This window comes from Centropristis striata, chromosome 11 (assembly GCF_030273125.1).
Source record: "Centropristis striata isolate RG_2023a ecotype Rhode Island chromosome 11, C.striata_1.0, whole genome shotgun sequence".
In the NCBI taxonomy this organism is placed as follows: domain Eukaryota; kingdom Metazoa; phylum Chordata; class Actinopteri; order Perciformes; family Serranidae; genus Centropristis; species Centropristis striata.
The window spans coordinates 37,118,334-37,144,300 of record NC_081527.1 but is presented as its reverse complement, the minus strand read 5'-3'; the positions used below and the strand labels follow the sequence as shown (position 1 = coordinate 37,144,300).

The 25,967-nt window shown below is 37.3% G+C and overlaps 1 protein-coding gene across 1 annotated transcript in view; it reads left to right on the top strand.

The window, feature by feature from the left end:
• Positions 1–21,833, top strand: part of paxip1 (PAX interacting (with transcription-activation domain) protein 1) — a 28,465-nt gene extending 6,632 nt beyond the window's left edge. The window contains exons 4-23 of the mRNA XM_059343955.1: positions 203–266; positions 1,580–1,690; positions 1,872–1,947; positions 3,077–3,616; positions 5,269–5,366; positions 6,290–7,145; positions 9,189–9,283; positions 10,306–10,401; positions 11,777–11,914; positions 12,214–12,335; positions 12,463–12,647; positions 13,453–13,496; positions 14,282–14,349; positions 15,443–15,545; positions 15,656–15,824; positions 17,894–17,994; positions 18,718–18,852; positions 19,823–19,898; positions 20,359–20,423; positions 21,517–21,833. Coding sequence (XP_059199938.1) covers positions 203–266; positions 1,580–1,690; positions 1,872–1,947; positions 3,077–3,616; positions 5,269–5,366; positions 6,290–7,145; positions 9,189–9,283; positions 10,306–10,401; positions 11,777–11,914; positions 12,214–12,335; positions 12,463–12,647; positions 13,453–13,496; positions 14,282–14,349; positions 15,443–15,545; positions 15,656–15,824; positions 17,894–17,994; positions 18,718–18,852; positions 19,823–19,898; positions 20,359–20,423; positions 21,517–21,528 — 3,154 coding nt within the window. The 3' untranslated portion in view covers positions 21,529–21,833. The remainder of the gene's footprint in view (positions 1–202; positions 267–1,579; positions 1,691–1,871; positions 1,948–3,076; positions 3,617–5,268; positions 5,367–6,289; positions 7,146–9,188; positions 9,284–10,305; positions 10,402–11,776; positions 11,915–12,213; positions 12,336–12,462; positions 12,648–13,452; positions 13,497–14,281; positions 14,350–15,442; positions 15,546–15,655; positions 15,825–17,893; positions 17,995–18,717; positions 18,853–19,822; positions 19,899–20,358; positions 20,424–21,516) is intronic.
• The last annotated feature ends 4,134 nt before the right edge of the window (positions 21,834–25,967 follow it).

Sequence of the window (25,967 nt, the reverse complement as noted above, 5' to 3'; positions counted from 1 at the left end):
CATCAGAAAAAAAGATAACAAGATAAGGAATTATTATAATTCTATTATTCATTTTAAAAGAAAAGAAAAACTAATTACAATAAAAGAAAGCAATATTTACAATCATTGAATTACAATCAATATATAATTTAATCAAAAACATTGACTGAACAAGGCTTAAGAGTGGCATTTTCCTGTTTTTCCATAACCTTGAACACTACAGAGTTACTGGATTCTCCCCAGAATCAGGACAGATATTCTTTGGTGTGACAGCCTGTCTTCCCAGGGTAAGTGTGTGTTTGTGTGTGTGTGTGTGTTTGTGTGTGTGTGTGTGTGTTTTGAAGAAATCCATTTTAATATTCTCAAGGTCTGTACATGTACATTTAATGGAATTTTCAGAGATGCATTGCAGACAGGAAATATAGTTTAATTCTGAATTATGTTAAATGTTGCTTTACTCCTTTATTCCTTACATATAAAATATTATATATTGAAAATGTGGCATAGTTTTGGGTAATGGAGGCCCTCTCTGGAAGTCTGGCCTCCTGACCAGAGAGTTTTTATGTTTCTGTGCCGGCGACACTCCTGGTTACTGTGTGTCCCATTCTCATTTACGTGATTTCTTAGGAACACCTTAATAGTATTTCTATAAATTTGTCACAAACATCCACTTAGACTCAGGAATGAACTGATTTGATTTTGGAGGTCGTAGGTCAAATGTCACTGTGACCTCACAAAAATGTGTCTTTGTGTCTTTCACCGTGACTTCATGATGTTCTACTAAAACACTTTTCTAGACCGTGCGAGCAGTTTTCTTGCTTTTGCGGTCAAAATTAGATGTGTGCAAATGGTAAAATCTTTTTAGGAGCACTTGCGTGAGTGACATTTTTTGTGAAAATTTGCAGTACTCAGTTCTAACAGTGAGGGGCAGTTGACATCAAAACAAGTATGCAGCCTTCCTTAGTAAGTGTCGCTTTGAGGTGAAGGAAGTTAGGAGACGTTAGTAGTCACCGAGGTCAGAGTGACTACACTGTAAAAAAAAATCTGTTAAATTTACGGCAAAATACTGGCAGCTATGGTTGCCAGAACTTTACCGTCAAAAATACAGTGAGTTTCTACTGTAAATTTGAATGTAAAAATCAGCAAAGACTGTAATTTAGACTGAATAGTCCCTTTATTTTTAGGGTAATTGTGTCCTTGTGACAGGATGGTATTTAAATAAATTATTTCTCCATTAATTTTACATGAAAAAAAAAAGTGTTTTCTACAGTTTAAAAGTTTTGCACTATTCCTTAATTTACGGTAATTACAACCGACTACTACGGTGATATTACATTTTTAATTTTACGCCCTGTTTCTGATGCAATTTGACAGTGTTTTACTGTAATTTCTACAACCATTTTTTACAGTGTAGATATCTGATTTCACAACATTGGTACAACTGGATTCTTAGATCATACTATATTATATTATACCAGTACCAGCCCACAACTGCCTTTGCAGGGAAAAAGTCTGCAAAAACGAACTCTAAGGGTGTAAAGTTGATTGTGTATGTTTATTGTATGTGTGTGTGTGTGTCTCTGTGTGTGTGTGGACACAGCTCCCAGATGATCTCAACGCTTTGTGGGCGTACATAACCTTTTATGGAGGAGAATGTCAACTTAACCTCAACAAGAAGGTCACCCACTTAGTAGTAAAGGAACCAAAGGGGGTAAGTGCTATTCATGGTATCGCTCAGAATTTCTATCATGGAGTTATTGGTCTTTACCATCCCTGCTGATCTCAGGTTCAGAACCCGGTGATGTAAAACTTATTTTGAAGATCCTTTACTACCTCTACAACAAGTAGACTCTGCACTTCTAATGATACAATTTCATTTTTTTGCCCTCCAGGCCAAGTTTGAGTGTGCCCTGAAACACCCGGGCATCAAGATTGTCACCCTGGACTGGATAACAGATTCTGTTAAAGGTAATGTGAGACTCTATTTGATGTATCTATGCATTTATTGTGGTTTTTGGTTATTTTAAAGATTTGATCTACCCATGTGCTGAATGAGTTGAGAAATGAGTGTTTCTTTAGTAGGGCTGCAATTAAAAATGAATCTGCCTATTGTTGTCTCAATTGATCTTAGTGAATTATTTAGTGTATAGGATGTCAGAAAGACGGTTCACTGTCACACATGTCGAAGGAAAACATTTATTTACAGTACAGGCCAAAAGTTTGGACACACACCTTCTCATTCAATGCGTTTTTCTTTATTTTCATGACTATTTACATTGTAGATTCTCACTGAAGGCATCAAAACTATGAATGAACACATATGGAATTATGTACTTAACAAAAAAAAAGTGAAATAACTGAAAACATGTCTTGTATTTTAGATTCCTCAAAGTAACCACCCTTTGCTTACTAGAATATAAGACATGTTTTCAGTTATTTCACACTTTTTTGTTAAGTACATAATTCCACATGTGTTCATTAATAGTTTTGATGAATCTACAATGTAAATAGTCATGAAAATAAAGGAAACACATTGAATGAGAAGGTGTGTCCAAACTTTTGGCCTGTACTGTAGGTTAAACTGAAATTAAAAAACGCATGCAACTTATAACAAGTCTCACTGCTTCTTGTGTCGTTTACCTTAAGCTTAAAGGAAAAAATCTACTAAATGTATCAAAGGGAAACTGTATATTAGACTACATTTTCATGCTAAAGTGTAGGAAATATTTCTATTGTGTTATTTACATCAGTGATGCATGATGAGTGACAGAGTGATATTCTGCCTACTGAATTACTTTGAAGTGTATTCAATTGAAGTCCATGAGCTGTTAATAGCACATACATGTACTTGAGTTTAGGTGCGGCTTTGGGAAACGTGTAAAATATTGAAGAGAATGTATTGAAATAGAGAAAATCTAAATCTCTGAGATCCTTTTGTTATTGGGAAACATCATTAGTTGAAATGTGCACTATCAATTGAAGGTAAAATGGAAATGCTCTGTATATACATACATTTTTAATAATAAATCACTGTGATCAGAAAGAGTCGGTTGATGCACAACAATTCTGACTCATTCTCTCGTTCCATCTTTTACAGACAAAAGCAGAAAAGATGAGGTGTTCTATCATCCCAGGCTGATGTACGTGGAGCCAGAGGAAGAGGAGGAGAGTGAGGCTGAGTCGTACGACCAGCGCTCCCATTCAGACGGGAGCTACAGCCCCCGGCGCTCCCACCTGTCCAGCGGGGGCTCATCTGGCGAGGAGTCCAGCCCCCGCAGACGACCAGGACCCAAAAAACTGAACTCTGTCTCTCCGGCCTCTCCTCACAAACGGGAGCGCCGTGGCGAGCGCATGTTTGACGACTCCGACGACGACTCCTCCAACGAGAAAGAGGGCACCAACCTCAACTGGACGCCGGCTGAAGTCGTCACGCCGACCCCTCCGATTCCAACCGGCACGGCCAGGCGGAGATGTCCACCGGGCAGCAAAGACCCCGTGTCGTCTGCAGGCAGCGGGCTGATTAACCTGTGTGCCACTGTGCCTCCTGTACCAGGCAGCGGAGGAGCCATGCCTGCTGAGCCTCGCTCTGCTGCTGCTGCTGCTGCTGCTGCTGCCATCAGCCACAACGCACAGCAAGGTCAGTATGTCATGAAGCTTCATAAACCTGTAGTATGCCAAAAATACCTCCATGTCGTACTAATCTGGAGAGAATCTCCCGTTTTTATTGAACTAGTCGACTCCACCGACTGTTTCCCACAATGTGACACGCTTACACTAATCGTCAGCATTTGCAAAGCAGAACATTATTATTATTAATTGATTGATTGATTGAGAATTTATTTGAACACAAAATAAAAGATGAACATTTAAAAACAAACGAACAACAATAAATACAAGACAACAACACAAAATGAAACAACAACAAGACTCAACACTTATTTGTGTTCAAAAGGAAGAAGCCAAAGCTTATTAAATCCCTTCTCCCTATGTTAATTTACTATATTCAGTTAAATAATAATATTTATATATATGTATGTATAACATATAGTAATGTAGTTTATAAACTCATTATTACCATTATTAACACACATAACTTGTTATTAACTTACAAACACATAAGTACACATACACCCATGTAGTCATAATGAGACATCAGCCACACCACACAGCAAGGTCAGTATGTCATGAAGCTTCATAAACCTGCAGTATGCCAAAAATACCTCTATGTCAGGGGTGTCAAACTCAAATACACAGTGGGACAAAATGTAAAACTTGGACAAAGTCGCGGGCCAACATTGATATTTATTGAAAAAATTGACCTAAACAAGTTCAAATGAAACGGAACAAGCAAAGCTTGATATAACTTAATATTGCAAACATGCAAAATCGAATATCAAATAAAACAAACAAACACATCAATGGCATTCATTTCTTAGATAAAATGTCAATAAAAATCGTATGTCCCTTTATGTTATATATTGTAATAATAATAATAATTATTATTATTATTATTATTATTATTATTATTATTATTATATACACATCTTGGAACACCCAAAATATAATAATAATAATAATAATAATAATAATTATTATTATTATTATTGTATACACATCTTGGAACACCCAAAATATAGTAATGATAATAATAATAATAATTATTATTATTATTATTGTATACACATCTTGGAACACCCAAAATATAATAATGATAATAATAATAATAATAATAATAATAATTATTATTATTATTATTATTATTATTATATACACATCTTGGAACACCCAAAATATAATAATAATAATAATAATAATAATAATAATAATAATAATAATAATAATAATAACAATAATAATAATAATTATTATTATTATTATATACACATCTTGGAACACCCAAAATATATACTTTTTTATGAAAAGAAAAAGAGCCACTGATGTGTATTATACTTTGTGTTTGGAATTTTTTATAGACCAAGACAAGTTTTGCAAGTTTTTGCCTTGCATACTATAAAATAAATCGATTTAACAGTTTCAAACTGCATACTAGTACTAAAAACCAAAATGCAGTACATATAGCATACTGTGTTTGTCAGTAGTATGTACAAGTTTGTAATTGGTAAATTGTAATTTGTAAGAAAGTTGGAACGTTGTGCAAGATGTTAAGAAAAGGAAATGCAATAATTTGCCAATCCTTTGTGACACAAGTAGGTGGACAGGTGGGTGTATAATAACTTTTGCTATATGCTGTTAATTATGTGTTCAACTCTCTCTCTCTCTCTCTCCCAGAGGGAATCCCTGGCTGGAGTCCAGCTGCCAGAACGCTTCGCAACATCACCAACAACTCTGACATGCAGCCAGCCAGTCGACCTGCCAATGTAGCACATGTAAGAATTCCCAACAGTTCTTCCCACAAATCAACAGCTGGGTTTCCCCAACTGCTGTCATTTAGGCCAGCTATTCTCAACCTTGGGGTCGGGACCCCAATTGGGGTCGCGAGATGATTTCTGGGGCTCGCCAAATCATTTTGGAAGTCAGCTCTGTCTCCACTGTGTTAAAGTGTTCAGGTGTTTTAGTCTTTTTGGTGATTTTGTGTCTCTTCTTGGTCACATTGTGTCTTTTTTTGGTCATTTTGTGTCTTTTTTGGTCATTTTGTGTCTTTTTTGGCCATTTTGTGTCTTGTATTGATCATTTTGTGTCTTTTTTTGATCATTTTGTGGTCAATTTGTGTCTTTTTCTGGTCATTTTGTGTCTTTTTTGGTCATTTTGTGTCTTTTTTGGCCATTTTGTGTCTATTATTGATCATTTTGTGTCTTTTTTGGTCATTTTGTGTCTTTTTTGGCCATTTTGTGTCTTGTATTGATCATTTTGTGTCTTTTTTTGATCATTTCGTGGTCAATTTGTGTCTTTTTCTGGTCATTTTGTGTCTTTTCTGGTCATAATGTGTCTTTTTTTGGTCATTTTGTGTCTTTTTTGGCCATTTTGTGTCAATTATTGATCATTTTATGTCTTTTTTTGATCATTTTGTGGTCAATTTGTGTCTTTTTTGGTCATTTTGTTTCCTTTTTTTGGTAATTTTGTTTATTTTTTGGGTGAGATTGTGTTCAGTGAGCGGGGGTTGCGGACAACATGTATGTTGAATTGGGGGTCGCGACTCAAAAAGGTTGAGAACTACTGATTTAGGCAACTTCTACCTAAGGAGGAGCAGGGCCACATTCCATGACTAATATAATCCTAGTATTACTGACACAAGGATAACGACCCTTATATCATACATTTCTTTCTCTCTTTCACTTCTTCTCTGTTACAGATCATCCAGAATTTGACAGCCAATCAGACAAAGCCGTTGGAGCAGCAAACCAATCAGAGCCATGCTCAGACCCCTAATAGCACCAACCCTCTTCTATTCAATCAGGCCAAAATGGCCAGCCAGCCCCTCACAGCAGAGCAGCAGCAACAGCTACTGCAACAGCAACAGCAACAGTCACACCAGGTTGCACAACAACAACAACAACACCAACAACAGTTACCACAGCAACCACAGCATCCCATGATGCACCTACAGCAGCAGCAGCATCAGATGATGCAGCTACATCACCAACAGCAGCAACAATCACAGGTCCCACAGCAACAAGGGTTTGCACAGTTACCCCAGCAGCAACAGTTTCTGCAACAACAGCAGCAAATGCATCAACAGCAGATGTTTTCTCAGCAACAGCAGCAGCAGCAACAGCAACAGCAGCAGCATGCGTTCTCCCAGCAGCAGCTACGACCTCAGCAGCTCCTCCGGCCTGGTTTACAGCAACTACAGCAGCAACAGGCACTGCAGCAACAGCTCCAGCAGTTCCAACAGCAACAACAACGCATGCAGATGTTGCAGCAACAGCAGCAACAACAGCAGAATCAACAGCAGATACACCAACAGCATCTGCAGCAGCAGCAGCAGCAGCAACAGCAGCAGCAGCAGCAGCATTTCCTGCAACAGCAGCAACACATGCAACAGATGCAACAGCAGCAGCAGCTGCAGAGTCAGCAACAGCAGGTTCTGCAGCATCAGAACCAACAGGTCCTGCAGCAGCAGCAGCAGCAGCAGACGGTGCTGCAGCCTCAGCTCCAGCAGCCTCCTCATATCTCCCAGCTGTTTGGACACGAGCCAGGACAAGAAAGTGAGTACAGAAAAAAAAGCAAACATTAGCATTAGCACTAGAGCTAACAAGCACTTTTACTATAGTTAAGACAACAAATATAGCCACTAATATATATGACAGAATAAAATAAACTTTAACAAACCTTGTGTCCTGTCAGTCAGCCACTATAGAAGCCTTTTTGATACTTTATATCAACTTTATATGAATTACGACGCACTCGTTATTATTTACCGTTCGTTTTTTCATTTAACCGTTCTACCGGTTATTTCCTGTCACTACCTTTCAAAATTAAAGCACCCGTTTTACACTGGACGGCACCTTTTCAAAAATAAAAGCATCACAACATTGTAAAACACCTTGAAAATGTACAAACATGAAAAAACAAGCTATATAACACAAAAACATAAATATGAACCTTGCTAAAGGTCATTTACAGTTGTGTTTAAAATAAATTGAAAAGTGATATAGTGATTGGAGTATTTACTACTTTTTACTGCTATATTTGATTTACTCCACATTAACAGTCTCATCATAACATGTGTTCCTATCAGTAGCAGCTCAAAACCAGATAATTTACTGTATTTTATAAAGCGATTACATTAATATTGAGCAGAATTTAGTTCAGAGTTTTGGTCCGGCCCCCGTAACCTTCGTGGTATTGGTCATGTGGCCCCTTGGGAAAATTAATTGCCCACCCCTGACGTAGAGGGTGATTATAGTCACTCCAGGTGTTACTGGTTTTCAGGAGTCTGACCACTACTACTCCATTGGTGATTACATTTTGATTTGGCATCACATTTGTGGAGGAAGTTTCATTTTCTGACACATTGTTTAGAATTAAGCCATTGCTTGACATTACATTTGGTGGCTCCTTAATTAAAGTGACAATATACATTGATTGCTGGGGGTATTAAAGGAATTCAGTAAACTTTACATTTATTTATAACACGTTAGAGCGGTTCCCAAACTTTTTTAGCTGCTCACCCCCTTCTATGTCCCAATCGGGTTGACGCACCCCCAATCCCCCACACCTTCAAAAAAACCCAAAATGCAATAAGCTTTTTTTTATAGCCATATTAAAGGCAGCATGTTAAATCATGCTCAAATGACCAGAACACGCATATAATTAAATAATCACGACTACAACAATGGGCTCTCGCATTTGAATTAATCTGAAACACTGTAACACATTTTCAATATAATGCAACAAAGCTCCCACTTTTAAGAGCAAAGAGGCTCAGGATCAGAGGCAGAAAGCAGATAAGTTGGGAAAATGTTATAATATTTTGAGCTGCGTTGAACAAAAATAACTTCTACGCTTCATTTTAAGATGAAGTGCATTTGGAATAGCTTGTATTTATTTATTAATTAATATTACAGTTTTTGATTTTACAGTTTACAAAGGAAATGTTTATTTACACGTCTTTATTTTATTTTTATCTCACGCACCCCCTAGTGGCAGCTCGTGCGCCCCTGGGGGTCCACGCACCACACTTTGGGAATCCCTGTACTAGATCAGCTATTCTCAACCTTGGGGTCGGGACCCCAATTGGGGTCGCAAGATGATTTCTGGGGGTCGCCAAATCATTTGTTTTAGTCTTTTTGGTCACTTAATGTCTTTTTTTGTTCATTTTTTGTCTTTTTAGGTCATTTTGTGTCTTTTTTTTATCATTTTGTGGACAATTTGTGTCTTTTTTAGTAATTTGGTTTCCTTTTTTTGGTCATTTTGTGTCTTTTTTTGGTCATTCTGTGTCCTTTTTGGTCATTTTGTGTCTTTTCTGGTCATTTTGTGTCTTTTTTGATCATTTTGTGGTCAATTTGTGTCTTTTTTGGTCATCTTGTTTACTTTTTTTGGTCATTTTGTTTCTTTTTTGGGTGATCTGAACTGTGCGTGTGAGATTGTGTTCAGTGAGTGGGGGTCGCGGACAACATGCATGTTAAATTGGGGGTCGCGACTCAAAAAGGTTGAGAACTACTGTACTAGATGATAAAGGCTATGTGAGGCTGGTTGCTTGAACCTGCAGATTCACTTGTGTAACTTCTTCCTATTCTAATTCTCAGTTCCACAGGATGGCTTCCTGCTGGGATGTGTGTTTGCTATCGCTGACTACCCAGAACAGATGGCTGACAAACAACTCCTGGCCACATGGAAGAGGGTAAGACTGTTAACTCCAGGAGATAATCATTGTCTTCATTTACAACTGCTTGGGATCAACAACCTGCAGCATATGTTTTAATAATGATGAAACATATACTACTGGTCAAAAGTTTTAGAACGCACCAACTTTTCCAGAATTTAATTGAAAATGATGCAGTTTAATGTCTCAGTGTACTCTGAAATTAATGCACATTTGAAACATTTAAATTTCTTTATTGAGCATGATAGTGTTTTGAAAGTAAAAAAAAGATTCAAAATCACATTTTATGTTGGACTAAAGGACTAAAAAAAGACACAAAATGACTAAAAAAAGACACAAAATGACTAAAAAAAGACACAAAATGACAAAAAATGACTAAAAATGACTAAAAATCTCACACTCACAGTTCAGATCACCCAAAAAAGACACAAAATGCCCAAAAAAAGGAAACAAAATGACCAAAAAAGACACAAATTGACCACAAAATGATCAAAAAAGACACAAAATGACCAAAAAAAGATACAAAATGACCCAAAAAATAAACAAAATTACCAAAAAGACAAAATGACTAAAAAAAGACACAAAATGACTAAAAAAGACGCAAAATGACCCAAAAAAGAAACAAAATTACCTAAAAGTCACAAAATGACCAAAAAAGACACAAAATGACTTACAAAGACATGAAAAGAATTCAAAAATGGACAAAATAGCCCAAGACTCCATAGAGTTAAGTTGTTAACCCATTTCTTGTTCCCTGAAAAAGGCCTACTTGTATAATTCTGAAATGTACATTATATTTCAGTTTTGGTTAAGCTTACCTTTTTTTATTTACCTCTGGCAGTTCACCACTTACCTTTGGACCCTTTCAAGCTGTTCATTTGACTTGAACTGCTTGAATTTCAATAAAAAACTAGAAAAATTGGGGTGTTCTAAAACTTTTGACCGGTAGTGTACATGAGTTATTGTGGCGTAGATATTGTCATGTGTTGACAGCAGCAGAGATGGATAAAATATGTTATAATGTGTTTTAACCCCGTCAGGTGATCCAGGCGTGTGGAGGTGCTGTTGACCCGACTCTGACCAGCCGCTGCACTCACCTGCTGTGTGAGAGTCAAGTCAGCAACATGTATGTACAGGTAAGAATTAGTGCTATCTGGACAAAGATGACTTTTTGGAGGACAATACCACTCTGAAGCATGCTGTGAGAGTTGATTTAAACACTGCAAACCCACAGAAATCAGAGTCAGAAACGGGTTTATTGTACAGGTGTGAATCAGCAGAGGCCCCACGATACGATTTCATCCTGAATCCCGATTCATGAGTCACAATATTTCGATTTGAATTTTTTCCCCACACCTCTAGTTTATTGTCAATTCTTTTTTTTACATACAAGAAATTTGCATTGCTGGTTTGGTGGTTAATGGTCACAATAAACATAATAAAACTTGCAGCCACATAGTTAATTGATGGATCATTTTGACACCCCCGTATTGTTGTAATATAATGTGGGGTGGATTACGGTCAGCATCACTGGGGGCCTCAGGTGCAGCCTTGCATCCTATAAGAGAAGAAGACAATATAGAAGATTAAGGCCCCGTTTACACGAGGACGCTTGCGGGTAAAAACGTCAAAATATTTTATGTGAAGTGCCTTTCGTTTAGACGGTGACGTCGTTTTGGGGGCTTAAAAACGCAAAAATCTGAAACCATCCTCCAAAGTGTAAAAGTGTAATCCTCTCCTCCGTAGCGTGTCGTCTACACTGACAAGACACAAAACTCTGATCTGATCTGCTCACGTCACGTATGTGTTTACGTCACATACATGCTCCAGGACAGGAAATAAAGAAACGTGGGATTATTTCCATGGTGGGACCTTCAAGCTGCTCTGGCAGCTCTAATAAACTTACAGGAGTCTTTCCACCAAATGTACAGGATATGTACAGATAGTATTAGTGAACAGAGAAGGATCTGGAATTACCTCCATCACATTCTGGATGCAGCGATTGGTGGGAGGAGCCAGACGGCTGTGAACGAGACCTGGGAGATCTAGTGATGGAGGAGAACTTTGTGGAAGGAGTAGCTGATGAAAATGTGTGGCGTGAAAACTTCTGCATGCCCAAAGATGCTCTTATGGCTTTAAGTGATGCCGCCTGGCTGCATACAATCCAATTCCACACACTTTAGATCACCGTATGCAGCAGATTTCCTCCTGAAAACGCTCGTCTAAACGAGGAATAAAAAGTGAAGACGCGACGCCACTTTTGCGTCTTCTGTTCAGACCGTCCTCGTGTGAACTTAGCCAAAGAGGTGACAAACAAAACGTGCTGATGGGTGAAAGGATTGACTGAGTGTCTGAAAGTTGAGTTCATAGTTTTAGTAGAAGGGCGAATGTGCAGAATGAACAACATGAACCAGGTTTTGTTTTAGGTTCATTTAACCAAGTTTGAATACATTTGCCAACAACATGGCGTCTTTCTCACCTTTGTTGATGTTGTGGTGTTTCCTCTGCCAGGCCCTCAGAGATGGGAAGCGCTGTGTAACAGCCCACTGGCTTAACACTGTCCTGAAGAGGAAGAGGATGGTTCCTCCTCATCGGACGTTACATCTGCCCTTTGCCTTCCCTCCAGGAGCCAAACCAGGCTCTCAGCATGTAGGTCACACTCCCACAGAGATTCCTCAGTGGTGTTTGTAACCAGTCTAAAATCTCCTGGTGGACCCGATAAGGGCGCTGACTTTAAAAGAAAAGCTACATTTCCATATAAGGGAAACGAAAAAATGTTCTCTTTGCCCTTTTGTGCACGTTTTCTTCATGTCCCATCTTATTTAAAGGGGTAAAGATCTGTTACACTTTGGTTTTGCCCCTTTTTCTTCCATTTTCAGTGTCTTCTTGTGTGTTTCTAACATCTGCTTGTCATGTCCATACTCTAAGTTTTTCTCTGTGCTTGTCAGATTATATCAGTGACAGGTTTTGTCGATGCGGACCGGGATGACCTGAAGCTGATGGCCTACCTGGCTGGAGCCAGATACACTGGATACCTGTGTCGCAGTAACACTGTCCTCATCTGCAAAGAGTAAGATTTGAATGGGATGGATGAGGGGATGAGATACCTGGGTCTTACTATTGTGATTAAAAAAAAGAGCAAGAACAGTGTTGGTGATATCTAATATATATATATATATATATATATATATTTTCAGACCCAGTGGGCTGAAGTATGAGAAGGCCAAGGAGTGGAAGATCCCCTGTGTGAACGCCCAGTGGCTGTGTGATATACTGCTGGGAAACTTTGAAGCACTGAGACAGATTCAGCACAGCAGATATTCTATCTACACTCATCCTGAACCTCTGGTGCCCAACCCACAGCTGGTCCAGAACCTGCTCGGTATGTACACTTCAATGTTCTGACATTAATATCGTTTTTTTTATGTTGTAGTATATTTTTTTATATGTATAGCTGGGAAATAGTCATGAATAAAAAAGGTTAAACAGAGAAAGTAAACATCTGGGGAAAGAAACCCCAATAAGCGAGTTGTTATTCTGTGGGATCGTCCTTCGTGTGTTAGTTTATAACTGACCTGTTATTGTAGATTATCCCACCTTTGGAAAGCAGCCAAAATGTTGTTTTGTTATGGTATGGCCATATATATATTCTATATCAGCTATTCTCAACCTTGGAGTCGGGACCCCAATTGGGGTCTTTTTTGATCATTTTATTTCCTTTTTTTGGTCATTTTGTGTCTTTTTTGCTCATTTTGTGTCTTTTTTGATCATTTTGTGGTCAATTTGTGTGGTTTTTGTAATTTTTTTTCCTTTTTTTGCTCATTTTGTGTCTTTTTTTGCTCATTTTGTTTCTTTTTTTGGTCAGTTTGTGTCTTTTTTGCTCATTTTGTGTCTTTTTTGCTCATTTTGTATCTTTTTTGATCATTTTGTGGTCAATTTGTGTCTTTTTTGCTCATTTTGTTTACTTTTTTTGGTCATTTTGTTTCTTTTTTGGGTGATCTGTGAGATTGTGTTCACTGAGCGGGGGTCATGGACAACATGCATGTTTAAATTGGGGGTCGCGACTCAAAAAGGTTGAGAACTACTGTTCTATATGACAGAAGTATGGACAGTACGGGTTGTGAGAATTCCTGTTGAAGCTTGATATTATATCTGAAAGTCATTTTTGTGTGTGTCTCTCTCTCTAGCGGCTTGGAGAATGCCGATCAAAGTCTCTTCTGAAGCTCTCGCGGTGAGTTTGTTGCAGATGTTTCATGAGATGAATGCCTTTAAATCTTTTGATTTGTTTTGTCAATCATATATTTAGTGCACATCTGTTTGTATTGTGTTATACTCTGAACATTTTTGCACTAATTCCATTATGTAACCAAAAATAATCATTTATATCTCCTCTCTGGTCAAAGATGGAGCTGATATTGATTAAATTGCTCTCATAAATAGGTGGATAACTGTAGAGCTTTTAAACTTGGTTTGATTTCACTGTAATCCAACATGAAAGCCAAAAACCCTCCATTAGGGAGCATCAAAAAACACAATTCTTGAATTTCGATATGGCTGGGTGCTAAAAGTGTTCCAATATATGTAGAAACAACCCTATAGAACATGTTACTGTATAAAAGTTCACTGTACTCAACATTTCCAGGTCAACCTTTTGGCAATTAGACTAAAAATTGCCCATTTTTCGAAATTTCACCAAAGTCCATGTTTTGGGTGGCACCCCTAAATCTCAATGGAATTCCTCAAAACTTTGCAAAAGTCATTTTTATGTTAAGTGGAACAAAATGCAATGCCAGCCAAATTGATATTTTGAAATTAAAAATTACCATTCAAATTTGATGCACCCTACCCTCCATGGTTTGACCCGTATGTAAAGCACCCGTGTATAAATATAAATATGAGCCAGTGATGTTTTGCATGGAGCTTATACTTGCAGAACAGACCCAGCAGGTAGAACATGGAGGCTGCTGTGTGTTTGTGCTCATCTGATTCTCTTTGTTATGATCGTGTGGTGTTCAGAGTCTCCAGCTGCTCCAAAAGCAGAAGATAACTGACACCACCAACCAGCCTGCAAACAAGAAAGCCAGGTATGTACAGCACACCTGGTTACAGGTGTTCAGTCACAATGGCTGGTGGGACAAACCATCATTAACCCATTAAGGCCTAAAACGCCTGGAAAAACATGCCTGTAAAACCTCTGGGCGATTTTGAAAGAACCCCCTAAAACCTGAAGTTTTTCTGGAAATTCAACAGAAGAATTTTCAGCCTCTGTAGCAGAAAGAAATGAAATTCACAAAGTATTTGAGAGCCGTGGCTTTCATGAGAAGTTGAGTTTATTTGTCCAAGTCTTTAGCAAGATGCTAACATGATATGACCATTGGAAGAAATAGACATAGTTCTCATTAGCCTACTGTAATAAAAAAAAAAAAATATCATAATAATAATGATAATAATAATAAATAATAATACATTTTATATATTGCACTTTTCAGGGTACTCAACGACGCATAAAGTAATATAAGACATAAACAGTCATGATTTCTTATATCATCATCACAATCAATTATTATTATTAATAGTAATATATTATTAATAATAATATTATTATTATCTCCAGATGGCCACAAATCTGTCTGTTCTTCGGTGAAAATATGTCGTCTAAAAACATATTCCTCATCCATAAATCTGGTCGATTGGTTCCAAGGGTTCAAAGTCCGGATCAGCAATAAAATCAACGGCGCTGTTTTCATCAGATCTCTTCCGTCACTTCCTGCTGAGCTCCTCCGCTATAGATATATATACATATATATATATATATATATATATATATATATAGATATGCCTCCGCTTTAGTCGTCTTCCTCCATGATTTAAAGTTCTGGAAAAGTCCCATGATGCATTGCGACACTCCCGCATGTATTCTGATCATGATTCTGATGCATTTCATTGGCCAAGAGACCGAAAATAGGTGGAAAAAAATACAAATACTACAAAATGACATATCCGCTGTCCTTAATGGTAGAATAACACAACAGCGCTCCCGGTTTCAATGGTAGAAGTGCGGTAATGCTTTCCCGGCGTCAATGGGTTAAACCAATCAATCAATTTTTTTTTGCATGAAATCTGTCAAGTTTCCCATGTTACAATATTGTGGGTAAATGTGTGTTTGCTTGTGTGCAGACTGGAGGAGATCCAGTCCCCCAATAAGAAGCTTCCTCCAGAGTCCACTCCCCAAGTCATGTTCACAGGCTTTGAGCCCACACAGGTCCAGCAGTACACCAAGGTAAAGCTGACCAAACCACATTAATCAGGCCTTTTCTTCTCACTTGTACAGTTTCCCTCCATCAGACAGGATGCTAATGTTCCACTCCCTCCTCTCCTCCTGGCCTGCAGAGGTTACATGCTTTAGGTGGTGAAGTAGCAGACAGCAGTCAGAAAGTCACTCACCTGGTGGCTACTAAGGTGACTCGCACCGTCAAGTTCCTCACCGCCATGTCTGTGGTGAAACACATCGTCAGCCCCGAGTGGCTGGAGGAGAGCTGGAGGAGCCAGAAGTTTGTGGGTATGTGATCAAAAAATAATCCTTTGTTTCAATTTTCCTTTTCCTTTTAAATTCTCCCTCTTTCTCTCCCCTACTCAAAGAATTACGCTCTATAGTCCGGCGGCTTAGGACCAGATTTAAGAATAAAGGGGACACGTCGGACAAAAGTACCAAATTTTTCCACATGCTCTCTATCACCATAGGTTTCAATTTTTGGTAGGAGCCACTTCATCAAGATTGTGGATCGGAGATGGCAGCCATATAAAGTCTATGAGAACCAATATATCTTTCAATCCACTTAAAAGGTCAATCTTTTAAGTGGTCACCACCAGTCTTTTAAGTACTCACCACCGGGGTCCCTCAAGGCTCGGTCCTTGGTCCGCTCCTCTTCTCAATTTACACCAACTCCCTTGGCTCCCTCATCCACTCGCATGGCTTCTCCTACCATAGCTATGCCGACGACACCCAGCTAATCTTCTCATTTCCCCAGTCTGAAACACATGCAGCAGCACGTATCTCTGCATGTCTGGCCGACATCTCCCAGTGGATGTCCTCGCACCACCTCAAACTCAACCTGGGCAAGACCGAGCTACTCTACCTCCCAGGGAAGGGCTCTGACCTCTGACCTCCACATCACTGTCCAGAACACAGTGGTTGTCTCCACAGAAACCGCCAAGAACCTTGGCGTGACTCTTGACAACCAACTGTCCCTCAACACAAACATCACCGCTACCACCAGATCTTGCAGATTCTTGCTGCATAACATCAGGAGAATCCGTCCGTTTCTCACTCAGAAGGCAGCTCAGGTCCTGGTCCAGGTCCAGGTCCTGGTCCAGGTCCTGGTCCAGGCACTGGTCATCTCACGCCTGGACTACTGCAACTCCCTCATGGCAGGTCTGCCTGCCAAAGCCATCCGACCTCTGCAACTCATCCAGAATGCAGCTGCTCGATTGGTCTTCAATCTTCCCAAATTTTCACTTACAACACCCCTCCTCCGCTCCCTCCACTGGCTACCAGTGGCTGCTCGGATACGCTTCAAGACTCTAGCTCTGGCGTACTCTGCTGCTAACGGTTCAGGTCCTACTTACATCCAGGACCTTGTCAAACTCTACACCCCTGCCCGTCCTCTCCGCTCTGCATCAGCCAAACAGCTGGCGACTCCCACCCTCCGTGGGTCAACTCGCCTCAAAACCTCCTCCAGACTTTTCTCTATCTTGGCTCCCAAATGGTGGAACGAGCTCCCCACCGCCATCAGGACCTCAGACAGCCTGGACATCTTCCGCTGCAGGCTGAAGACCTATCTCTTCCAACAATACCTCGGTTAAGCCATGGTCACCTAACACATATATATATTTAAAAAAAAAAAAAAAAAAATTTGCTCTTCTTCTTCTTCTCTTCTTTTCTTCTTTAACATATAGCACTCCTGTAGCAATGACAGTTATCTCTTAAAGTTATGTACTTACTTGATTCCTATGGTCTATGTCTAGTACCTTCAGGTTGAATCACTTATTGTAAGTCGCTTTGGACAAAAGCGTCTGCTAAATGACATGTAATGTAATGTAATGTCTTGGTGTCAAAATATGCATTTTCTGGGTCAAGGAATCATTTAAAGCTACTGAGAATATCACTAGAGATCTGACATGAGATTAAAGCGTTCCCTTGATTTTTTTTTTTAGCAGTGTACATGGCAGCTAATCCGCTCTCTCCCGTGAACATAGATTTATTTTCAGCTCAGGATTCCCTGCTGCAGCACTTGAAGACCCACCAGTCTGGGTGAAAATGATCATATCTATTTGATCAAATAATCATCTAGTGATGTTCTCAATAGCTTTAAATGATTTCTTGACCCAGAAAATGTAGATTTTGACACCAAGATTGACCTTCTGAGTGGCTTGGAAGATATAGAGTTTCTCATAGACTTTATATGGCTGCCATCTCCGATCCACAATCTTGATGAAGTGGCTCCTACCAAAAATTGAAACCTATAGTGAAAGAGAGCATGTGGAAAAATTTTGGTGCTTTTGTCCGACGTGTCCCCTTTATTCGGCTAAGCCGCCTGACTAATATGAATGTATGTGTGTGTGTTGCAGATGAGCAGAGCTACACTCTGAGGGATGCTGAGGCGGAGGTGTTGTTTGGCTTCAGTCTGGAGGAATCACTGAAGAGAGCCCACAGTGCTCCACTCTTCAAGGTGAGACAACAAGCTTCACACACACACACACACACACACACACACACACACACACACTGTGGAACTAGTTGGACTGGAGTTTTAACCACAGAGAAAGAATGATTCAGGCAAAATATATTGTTGGAAGAACTACACAGTTCCCGCTGCCTCAAAAAAGCCCAGAACATTATTAAGGACACACACCATCCCGGTCACTCACTGTTTGAACTGTTGCCCTCAGGCAGAAGGTTCAGATCACTCAACACAAGGCCTAACAGACTCAAACAGCTTTTATCCAACTGCAATAACCCTCAATACTGGAAAAAAACGATAATATTGCACTGCATTCACATTGATGGCTCAACACACTTGAGATATGTTCTGTACTGTTGTTTGTCTCGACTGTGTGTTCATGCTGTTTGTTTGTTTTTTTTCCTGTGCGACTATACATGTATGTCTGGGTGTGTTTATGTGTTTGTCTAAACTGGGTATTTTGAATTGTACATATTTTTCTTTTTATATTCATATTTTTAGAGACTCTTAAATGTTGCACTTACTGGAGAGCACTTTGAATTTCGTTGTACATGTGACAATGACAAATAAATAAAGACCTAGACCTTATTGTTGTCCCTGGTTGAAATACTGTAAAGACTTTACACAGTTGAATACATTTGTCAACTTGGATTGGTTCTTCACTGGCTGACTGTCTCTTTGTTTGTCTGTTTTCTGTGCTGGGTGATGCAGGGCAAGTACTTCTACCTCACCCCAGGGATCTGCCCCAGCCTCAGCACCATGAAGCCCATCCTGGAGAGTGCAGGAGGGAAACTGCTGGCCAAACAGCCCTCCTACAGGAAGATCATGGAGCATAAACAGAATAAGGTCCCTCACCCACTGTCATGTCCTGTTATTTACTAAAACACTGAAATGTTTTTCATCTGGTTGCCTTAATACAGCAGTTCCCAAACTTTTTCAGCTGTGCCCCCCTTCTATGTCCCAACCGGGTTGACGCACCCCCAATCCCCCACACCTTCAAAAAAAACAAAATGCAACAAGAGTTTTTATAGCCATATTAAAGGTGGAGGATGATGACAGGCTCAGGATCAGAGGCAGAAAGCAGATCAGTTGGGAAAATGTTATAATATTTTGAGCTGCGTTGAACAAAAATTGCAGCAAATTTAAATGAGCGTGGAGCTAAAACAACCCGTCATCATAACACAGGTTGGAAAAATGATACAAGAACAAGAAGATAACTTCTTCTACGCTTCATTATAAGATCAAAAACAACCAAAAATAGATGCAAAAATGACCAAAGATGACACAAAATTATCAAAATAGACACAAATTGACCAAAAATACATGTAAAAATTACCAAACAACCAAAAAATAGATGCAAAAATTACCAAACAACCAAAAAATAGATGCAAAAATGACCAAAATAGATGCAAAAATGAACAATAAATGACACAAAATTGAATAGCCTGTATTTATGAATTAATTAATAACACGTCTTTAATGTGTGGGGGGGAAAAAATGTAATTGTGTCATTATCAGACCGCCATTACATTTTTCATCTCGCGCACCCCCAGGGGTCCACGCACCACACTTTGGGAATCCCTGCCTTAGTAGAAAAAATCTCAAAACATTTAGTAGTAACTGATGTTATGAATGAATGACGATCCAAATATTTATTTTCATATCAGGTTTCAAAAATAAAACCAACTTGAAAATAAGCATTAGTGCTAATAAAGTACAGCAGACACTATACCTTTATTTTACCTTTGCTATTATACCTTCAACACTTTATTTTTTGCTTATTTACTTATTAAAGTCTTTTTTTGTCTTTTTGCAGAACCTTCCAGAGATCATCTTAATATCCTGTGACAATGACCTCCACCTCTGTCGAGAATACTTCATGAAAAACATTGGTAAGACCCCCACACACACACACACACATACACATTCACATGCATGCATACATACATACCGGGGCATTTTATGCCAGCGAACTATACTAAAACACGTGTATGTACAATTGTACATGTTTGGTTGTGTAAAAAAAACATACGGACCAGGGGGAGGGGGGTCATATTTTGAGAAAAAAAGTTTACGAGATTAAAGTGTCAAATCTACGAGAAAAAATTTGCACATTTATGAGATTTAAAGTGGTGAATCTGTAAGAAAATAGTTGTTTTTTTCCCCACTTCTGTCTCGTAAATCTGCAACTTTTTTCGAGCAGATTTGCCACTTTAAATCTGCACATTTTTTTCTTGTAGATTTGGCACTTGGCACTTTAATGTAGTAAATTTGCAACTGTCTGTAAACTTGATGTTCCAGTAGAACTTGTGCTGACTGGTTTTGTTGTTTGTTTCTGTCTCTGTTGTCCAGACGTCCACAACGCAGAGTTCATTCTGACGGGAGTTCTGACCCAGAAACTGGACTACGACTCATATCCTTTAAGACAACATCCTTCTTATAGTTCATGAACCAAGACAGTTAGTGCTAGTACACATAGTACACAACATAAACAGCCATCATTACTACAGCAGTAGTTCTCAACCTTTTTGAGTCGCGACCCCCAATTTAACATGCATGTTGTCCGTGACCCCCGCTCACTGAACACAATCTCACACGCACAGTTCAGATCACCCAAAAAAAGAAATAAAATCACAAAAAAAAGGAAACAAAATGACCAAAAAAAGGAAACAAAATGACCAGAAATTCATTTTAGTTACAGTTATACTTTAGACAAATAATGAAGCAGACAACAACTAAAACATATCTCTGTCTGTGCATTTATATATTTTTTATATTTTATTGTTACTTTTAGCAAAATGACCAAAAAAATACATGAAATTAAGTAAAAAAGGACTCAAATTGACAAAAAATTACCAAAAAAAGACACAATTTGGCAAAAAAAGACACAAAATGACCAAAAGAGACACCAAATGACCAAAAAATACACCAAATGACCAAAAAAGACAAAATGACCAAAAAAGACACAAAATGACCAAAAAAGACACAAAATGACCATAAAAGACACAAAATGACCAACAAAAGACACCAAATGACCAAAAAAAGACACAAAATGACTAAAAAAAGACACAAAATGACCAAAAAAAGACACAAAATGACAAAAAAAGACACAATTTGACCAAAAAAAGACACAAAATTACCAAAAAAAGACACAAAATGACCAAAAAAAGACACAAAATGACCAAAAAATGGCACAAAATGACCAAAAGAGACACGAAATGACCAAAAAAAGACACAAAATGACCAAAAAAAGACACAAAATGACCATAAAAAGACACAAAATGACCAAAAAAAAGGCACGAAACGGCCCAAAAAAGAAAGAAAATGACTAAAAAATGACATTAAATGACCAAAAAAAACTAAAACACATTACCACATGAACACTTTAACACAGTGGAGACAGAGCTGACTTAAATCTATGACAGTAGACTGAATACACATCAGAAAAGTTGTTTTGTTACTGTGATCTGTGCTGTGTTAAATGTGACTTTCCTTAACAGTCACACATATAAGTTCACTTGATGATGAAGCAATGGTGTCATGAAGAGGAAGAGGAGGAGGATGAAGAATAGATCAGGAAGCCACCTGTGTACAGTCCAGCCACACTGACTTTTCTATGTTTTTATTTCTGTGCATAGATCTCCAGTCATTTTGTAGCTTTTATTACCTGTTTGAGAATAAATAAATGGATTGTTATTTTTCTGAAATGAATGTTTAAATTATGGAGGATTTTAACCTTTTTCCTGTTGTTAAAATTGAATGTGTAAAGGCTTCCGCTCGTACACGCTGCTTTTTGGAATAAAAACTGTACATTATGTTTGTGAAAATGTTTCTGTCTTTGTTTGGTTTTTGATCAGTTTAAAACAATGTCTCCCAAACAATTCATGTGTAGGCAAAATTAATGTCTTCAGTCAATAACACCTCAAGTAAGAAAGCTCCAAAATTGACCATAAACAGAATTTGGTAACACTTTACAATAACCAACTAAATGATGTTTATAGATGGTTTATAGACCAATTATTAACCATTTACAAAGTGTTTAATCTTTAAATGTTTTCAACCAATTTCTTAAAGGTATATGAATCATTTCAAAATCATTAACATACTTAATATGGTGTTAAAAATGTTATAATGAGTGCAACTAAAACTATTAATCAACTATTAACTATAATTTAATTTAATATTTTAATTTCAGTTCAGATCATACAAACTCAGTTGATACGATGAACTTTGGAGAAATAATGAAGCAGACAACAACTAAAACATCTCTCTGTCTGTGCATTTATATATTTTTTTATATTTTATTGTTACTTTTAACAAAATGACCAAAAAAATACATGAAATTAAGTAAAAAAGGACTCAAATTGACATAAAATGACCAAAAAAAGACACAGTTTGACAAAAAAAGACACAAAATGACTAAAAGAAGACACGAAATGACCAAAAAAGACAAAATGACCAAAAAAAGACACAAAATGACCAAAAAAAGACACAAAATGACTAAAAGAAGACATGAAATTACCACAAAATGACCAAAAAAGACACAAAATGACCAAAAAAAGACACAATTTGACAAAAAAAAGACACAAAATGACCAAAAAAAGACACAAAATGACCAAAAAAGACACAAAATTACCAAAAAAAGACACAATTTGACAAAAAAAGACACAAAATGACCAAAAACAGACACAAAATGACCAAAAAAGACACAAAATGACCAAAAAAAGACACAATTTGACAAAAAAAAGACACAAAATGACCAAAAAAAGACACAAAATGACCAAAAAAGACACAAAATGACCAAAAAAAGAACTAAACAACTATTAACTATAATTTAATTGTTTGTTAATGGTAAAGTAACTATAAACTTACTTTAATATTCCATCTATTTGTCATTTATAAATGATCTAGTTAGTTAAACTTTAATAAATGATGTATTTACCATTCTAAATGGCCTATATACGGTTTATAAATGATGGTTAAACATTAATAAACTATATGTTTACCATTTATAAATGATGGTTATTGTAAAGTGTTACCCAGAATTTTTTTTTAATCAGTAATTGAGCTTTGTGCACAGGTGAAACAATTAACTCCCCAAATCATGCTTGAAGGAAAGGTGACATTTCAGAATAAAAGCTCTGGCTGCTTCTTCCCACTTTTGAGGTTTTGAAAGCTTTCTTGAAGGTATTCTTCCCAGGTTTAGGAAGATAATTCCTAAAATAAAAAATTGCGGAATGGAGCCGCAAACCTTATATTGAGCCTAAAAGGAAAATTAAACAGCCTAATAAGTCTAAATTAGCCTACCAACATTATTAATAGTCATATTGAGCATTTATTAATATGATTTTGTGATTAAACTTTTTATTTGAATAAAAACAAAACAGCACATACATGTTGCTCTACATCTTGTAAACATGTCAAGTCTTTTCATCAAAACATGAAAAGAAAGAAATGACTAAAAGAAGACATGAAATGACCAAAAAAGCCACAAAATGACCAAAAAAAGACACAAAATGACCAAAAAAGACACAAAATGACCAAAAAAAGACACAAAATGACCAAAAAAAGACACAAAATGACCAAAAAAGACACAAAATGACTAAAAGAAGACACGAAAATACCAAAAAAGTAAAAAATAAAAAGTAAAAAATATAAATAAAATCAAAATCACATCCTTGCAAAAGCATTTAAACTCTATCAAAATACTCTTACAAAGACATACCTATACCTAAATTGATAGGCAACTTGAAAATCAGAAAAAAATAAAATAAAGATAATAATGATAATTCGAAAATCATAATAACAGCCTTAATAATAGTGAGTTTATCTGCCCCATGTAATTGAGCTTTGTGCACAGGTGAAACAATCAACTCAACAAAATGACCAAAAGAGACACAAAATGACCAAAAAAAGACACAAAATGACTAAAAGAAGACACGAAATTACCAAAAAAAGACACAAAATGACAAAAAAAAGACACAATTTGACAAAAAAAAATGCACAAAATGACTAAAAGAAGACACTAAATTACCAAAAAAGACACCAAAATACCAAAAAAGACATAATAATGATAATTCGAAAATCATAATAACAGCCTTAATAATAGTGAGTTTATCTGCCCCATGTAATTGATCTTTGTGCACAGGTGAAACAATCATTCTGGAAGGAAAGGTGACATTTCAGAACAAAAGCTCTTCTGCTTCTTCCCACTTTTGAGGTTTTGAGAGCTTTCTTGAAGGTATTCCTCCCAGGTTTGGGGAGATAATTCCTGATAGATTTGATTTAATTAACTGGTAATGAGGGTCTAGGGGTAGTTACTGGTGAAGTTCTAATTGCTGGCTGTCAGACAGATAGCCTGGGGTCATGTGTGGGTGGGGGAGCAGAGTGGGAGTGGGGCGTGGCGCGTCGCCGCCGGCGATGCCCTCAAAACTACAGCAGACTGAATTAGACACAGCCTGAGCCAAGGTCATGTGCTACATTTTTTTTTTTTTTCAGTGTGTGCTGCCAGCACTCCTCAACATGTATTTACACGAACAAAATGACCAAAAAAATACATGAAATTAAGTCAAAAAGGACTCAAATTGACCAAAAATTACCAAAAAAAGACACAATTTGACAAAAAAAGACACAAAATGACTAAAAGAAGACACGAAATTACCAAAAAAGACACCAAATGACCAAAAAAAAGACACAAAATGACCAAAAAAGACACCAAATGACCAAAAAATACATGAAATTAAGTCAAAAATGACAAAAAAAAGACACAAAATGACCATAAAAGACACCAAATGACCAAAAAAATACATGAAATTAAGTCAAAAAGGACTCAAATTGACCACAAATTGACAAAAACTTACCAAAAAAAGACGCAATTTGACAAAAAAAGACACAAAATGACTACAAGAAGACACGAAATTACCAAAAAAGACACAAAATGACAAAAAAAAAAGACACAGAATGACCAAAAAAGACACCAAATGACCAAAAAAAGGCACGAAACTGCCCAAAAAAGAAAGAAAATGACTAAAAAAAGACATTAAATGACCAAAAAAAAGGCACGAAACTGCCCATAAAAGAAAGAAAATGACTAAAAAAAGACACAAAATGACCAAAAAAAAGACACAGAATGACCAAAAAAGACACAAAATGACCAAAAAAAGGCACGAAACTGCCCAAAAAAGACAGAAAATGACTAAAAAAAGACATTAAATGACCAAAAAAAGGCACGAAACTGCCCAAAAAAGAAAGAAAACGACTAAAAAAAGACATTAAATGACCACAAAAAACTAAAACACATTACCACATGAACACTTTAACACTCTCTGTCTGTGCATTTATGTGTATTCAGTCTACTCTCATAGATTTTTTTTTCAGTGTGTGCTGCCAGCACTCCTCAACATGTATTTACACGAACATGAGCTGTGACATTCATTCTGCTGGTCTGATGGTCTATTGGTAGCTAAGCAGAACCAAAACTAAGTTTAAAAAAAAAAAAGGTTTAAGTGAAGTTGACAAAATGCGTTATAGTCTAGACGGAATTGTCCAAAAAGTGAAAGTGAGGAGCATTTATGGGTACAAGTCAGGAACTGGCCTACTTTACTTATTTCAAGGGTGCTGAATAAAAATAAAAAAATGGTTCCCAAGCGAAATTTTGAGTTTTTGACCTTCTAATTTGCATATCAAAATGGCGGCCGTTGGTCGTTGGACCATTTCCCCTTAGTTTTTTTGTAAGTAGGCAATCAAAGATGAGGAAATTAAGTTTCTGGATCTATAGTCTAGAGTCAGAGCAAGGATATAGTGGAGGCTCAGTGTCTTTTTTTATAAAAAATACCAACTTTTAAGGTGAAATTAAGCATTATTTGTGTCATTTTTTTAAGGCCGACATAAATATTCAATCAATATCACTTTTAAATGTTCCAGTTGGTATTTTGCATATATATATGCATAAAAAAGACACT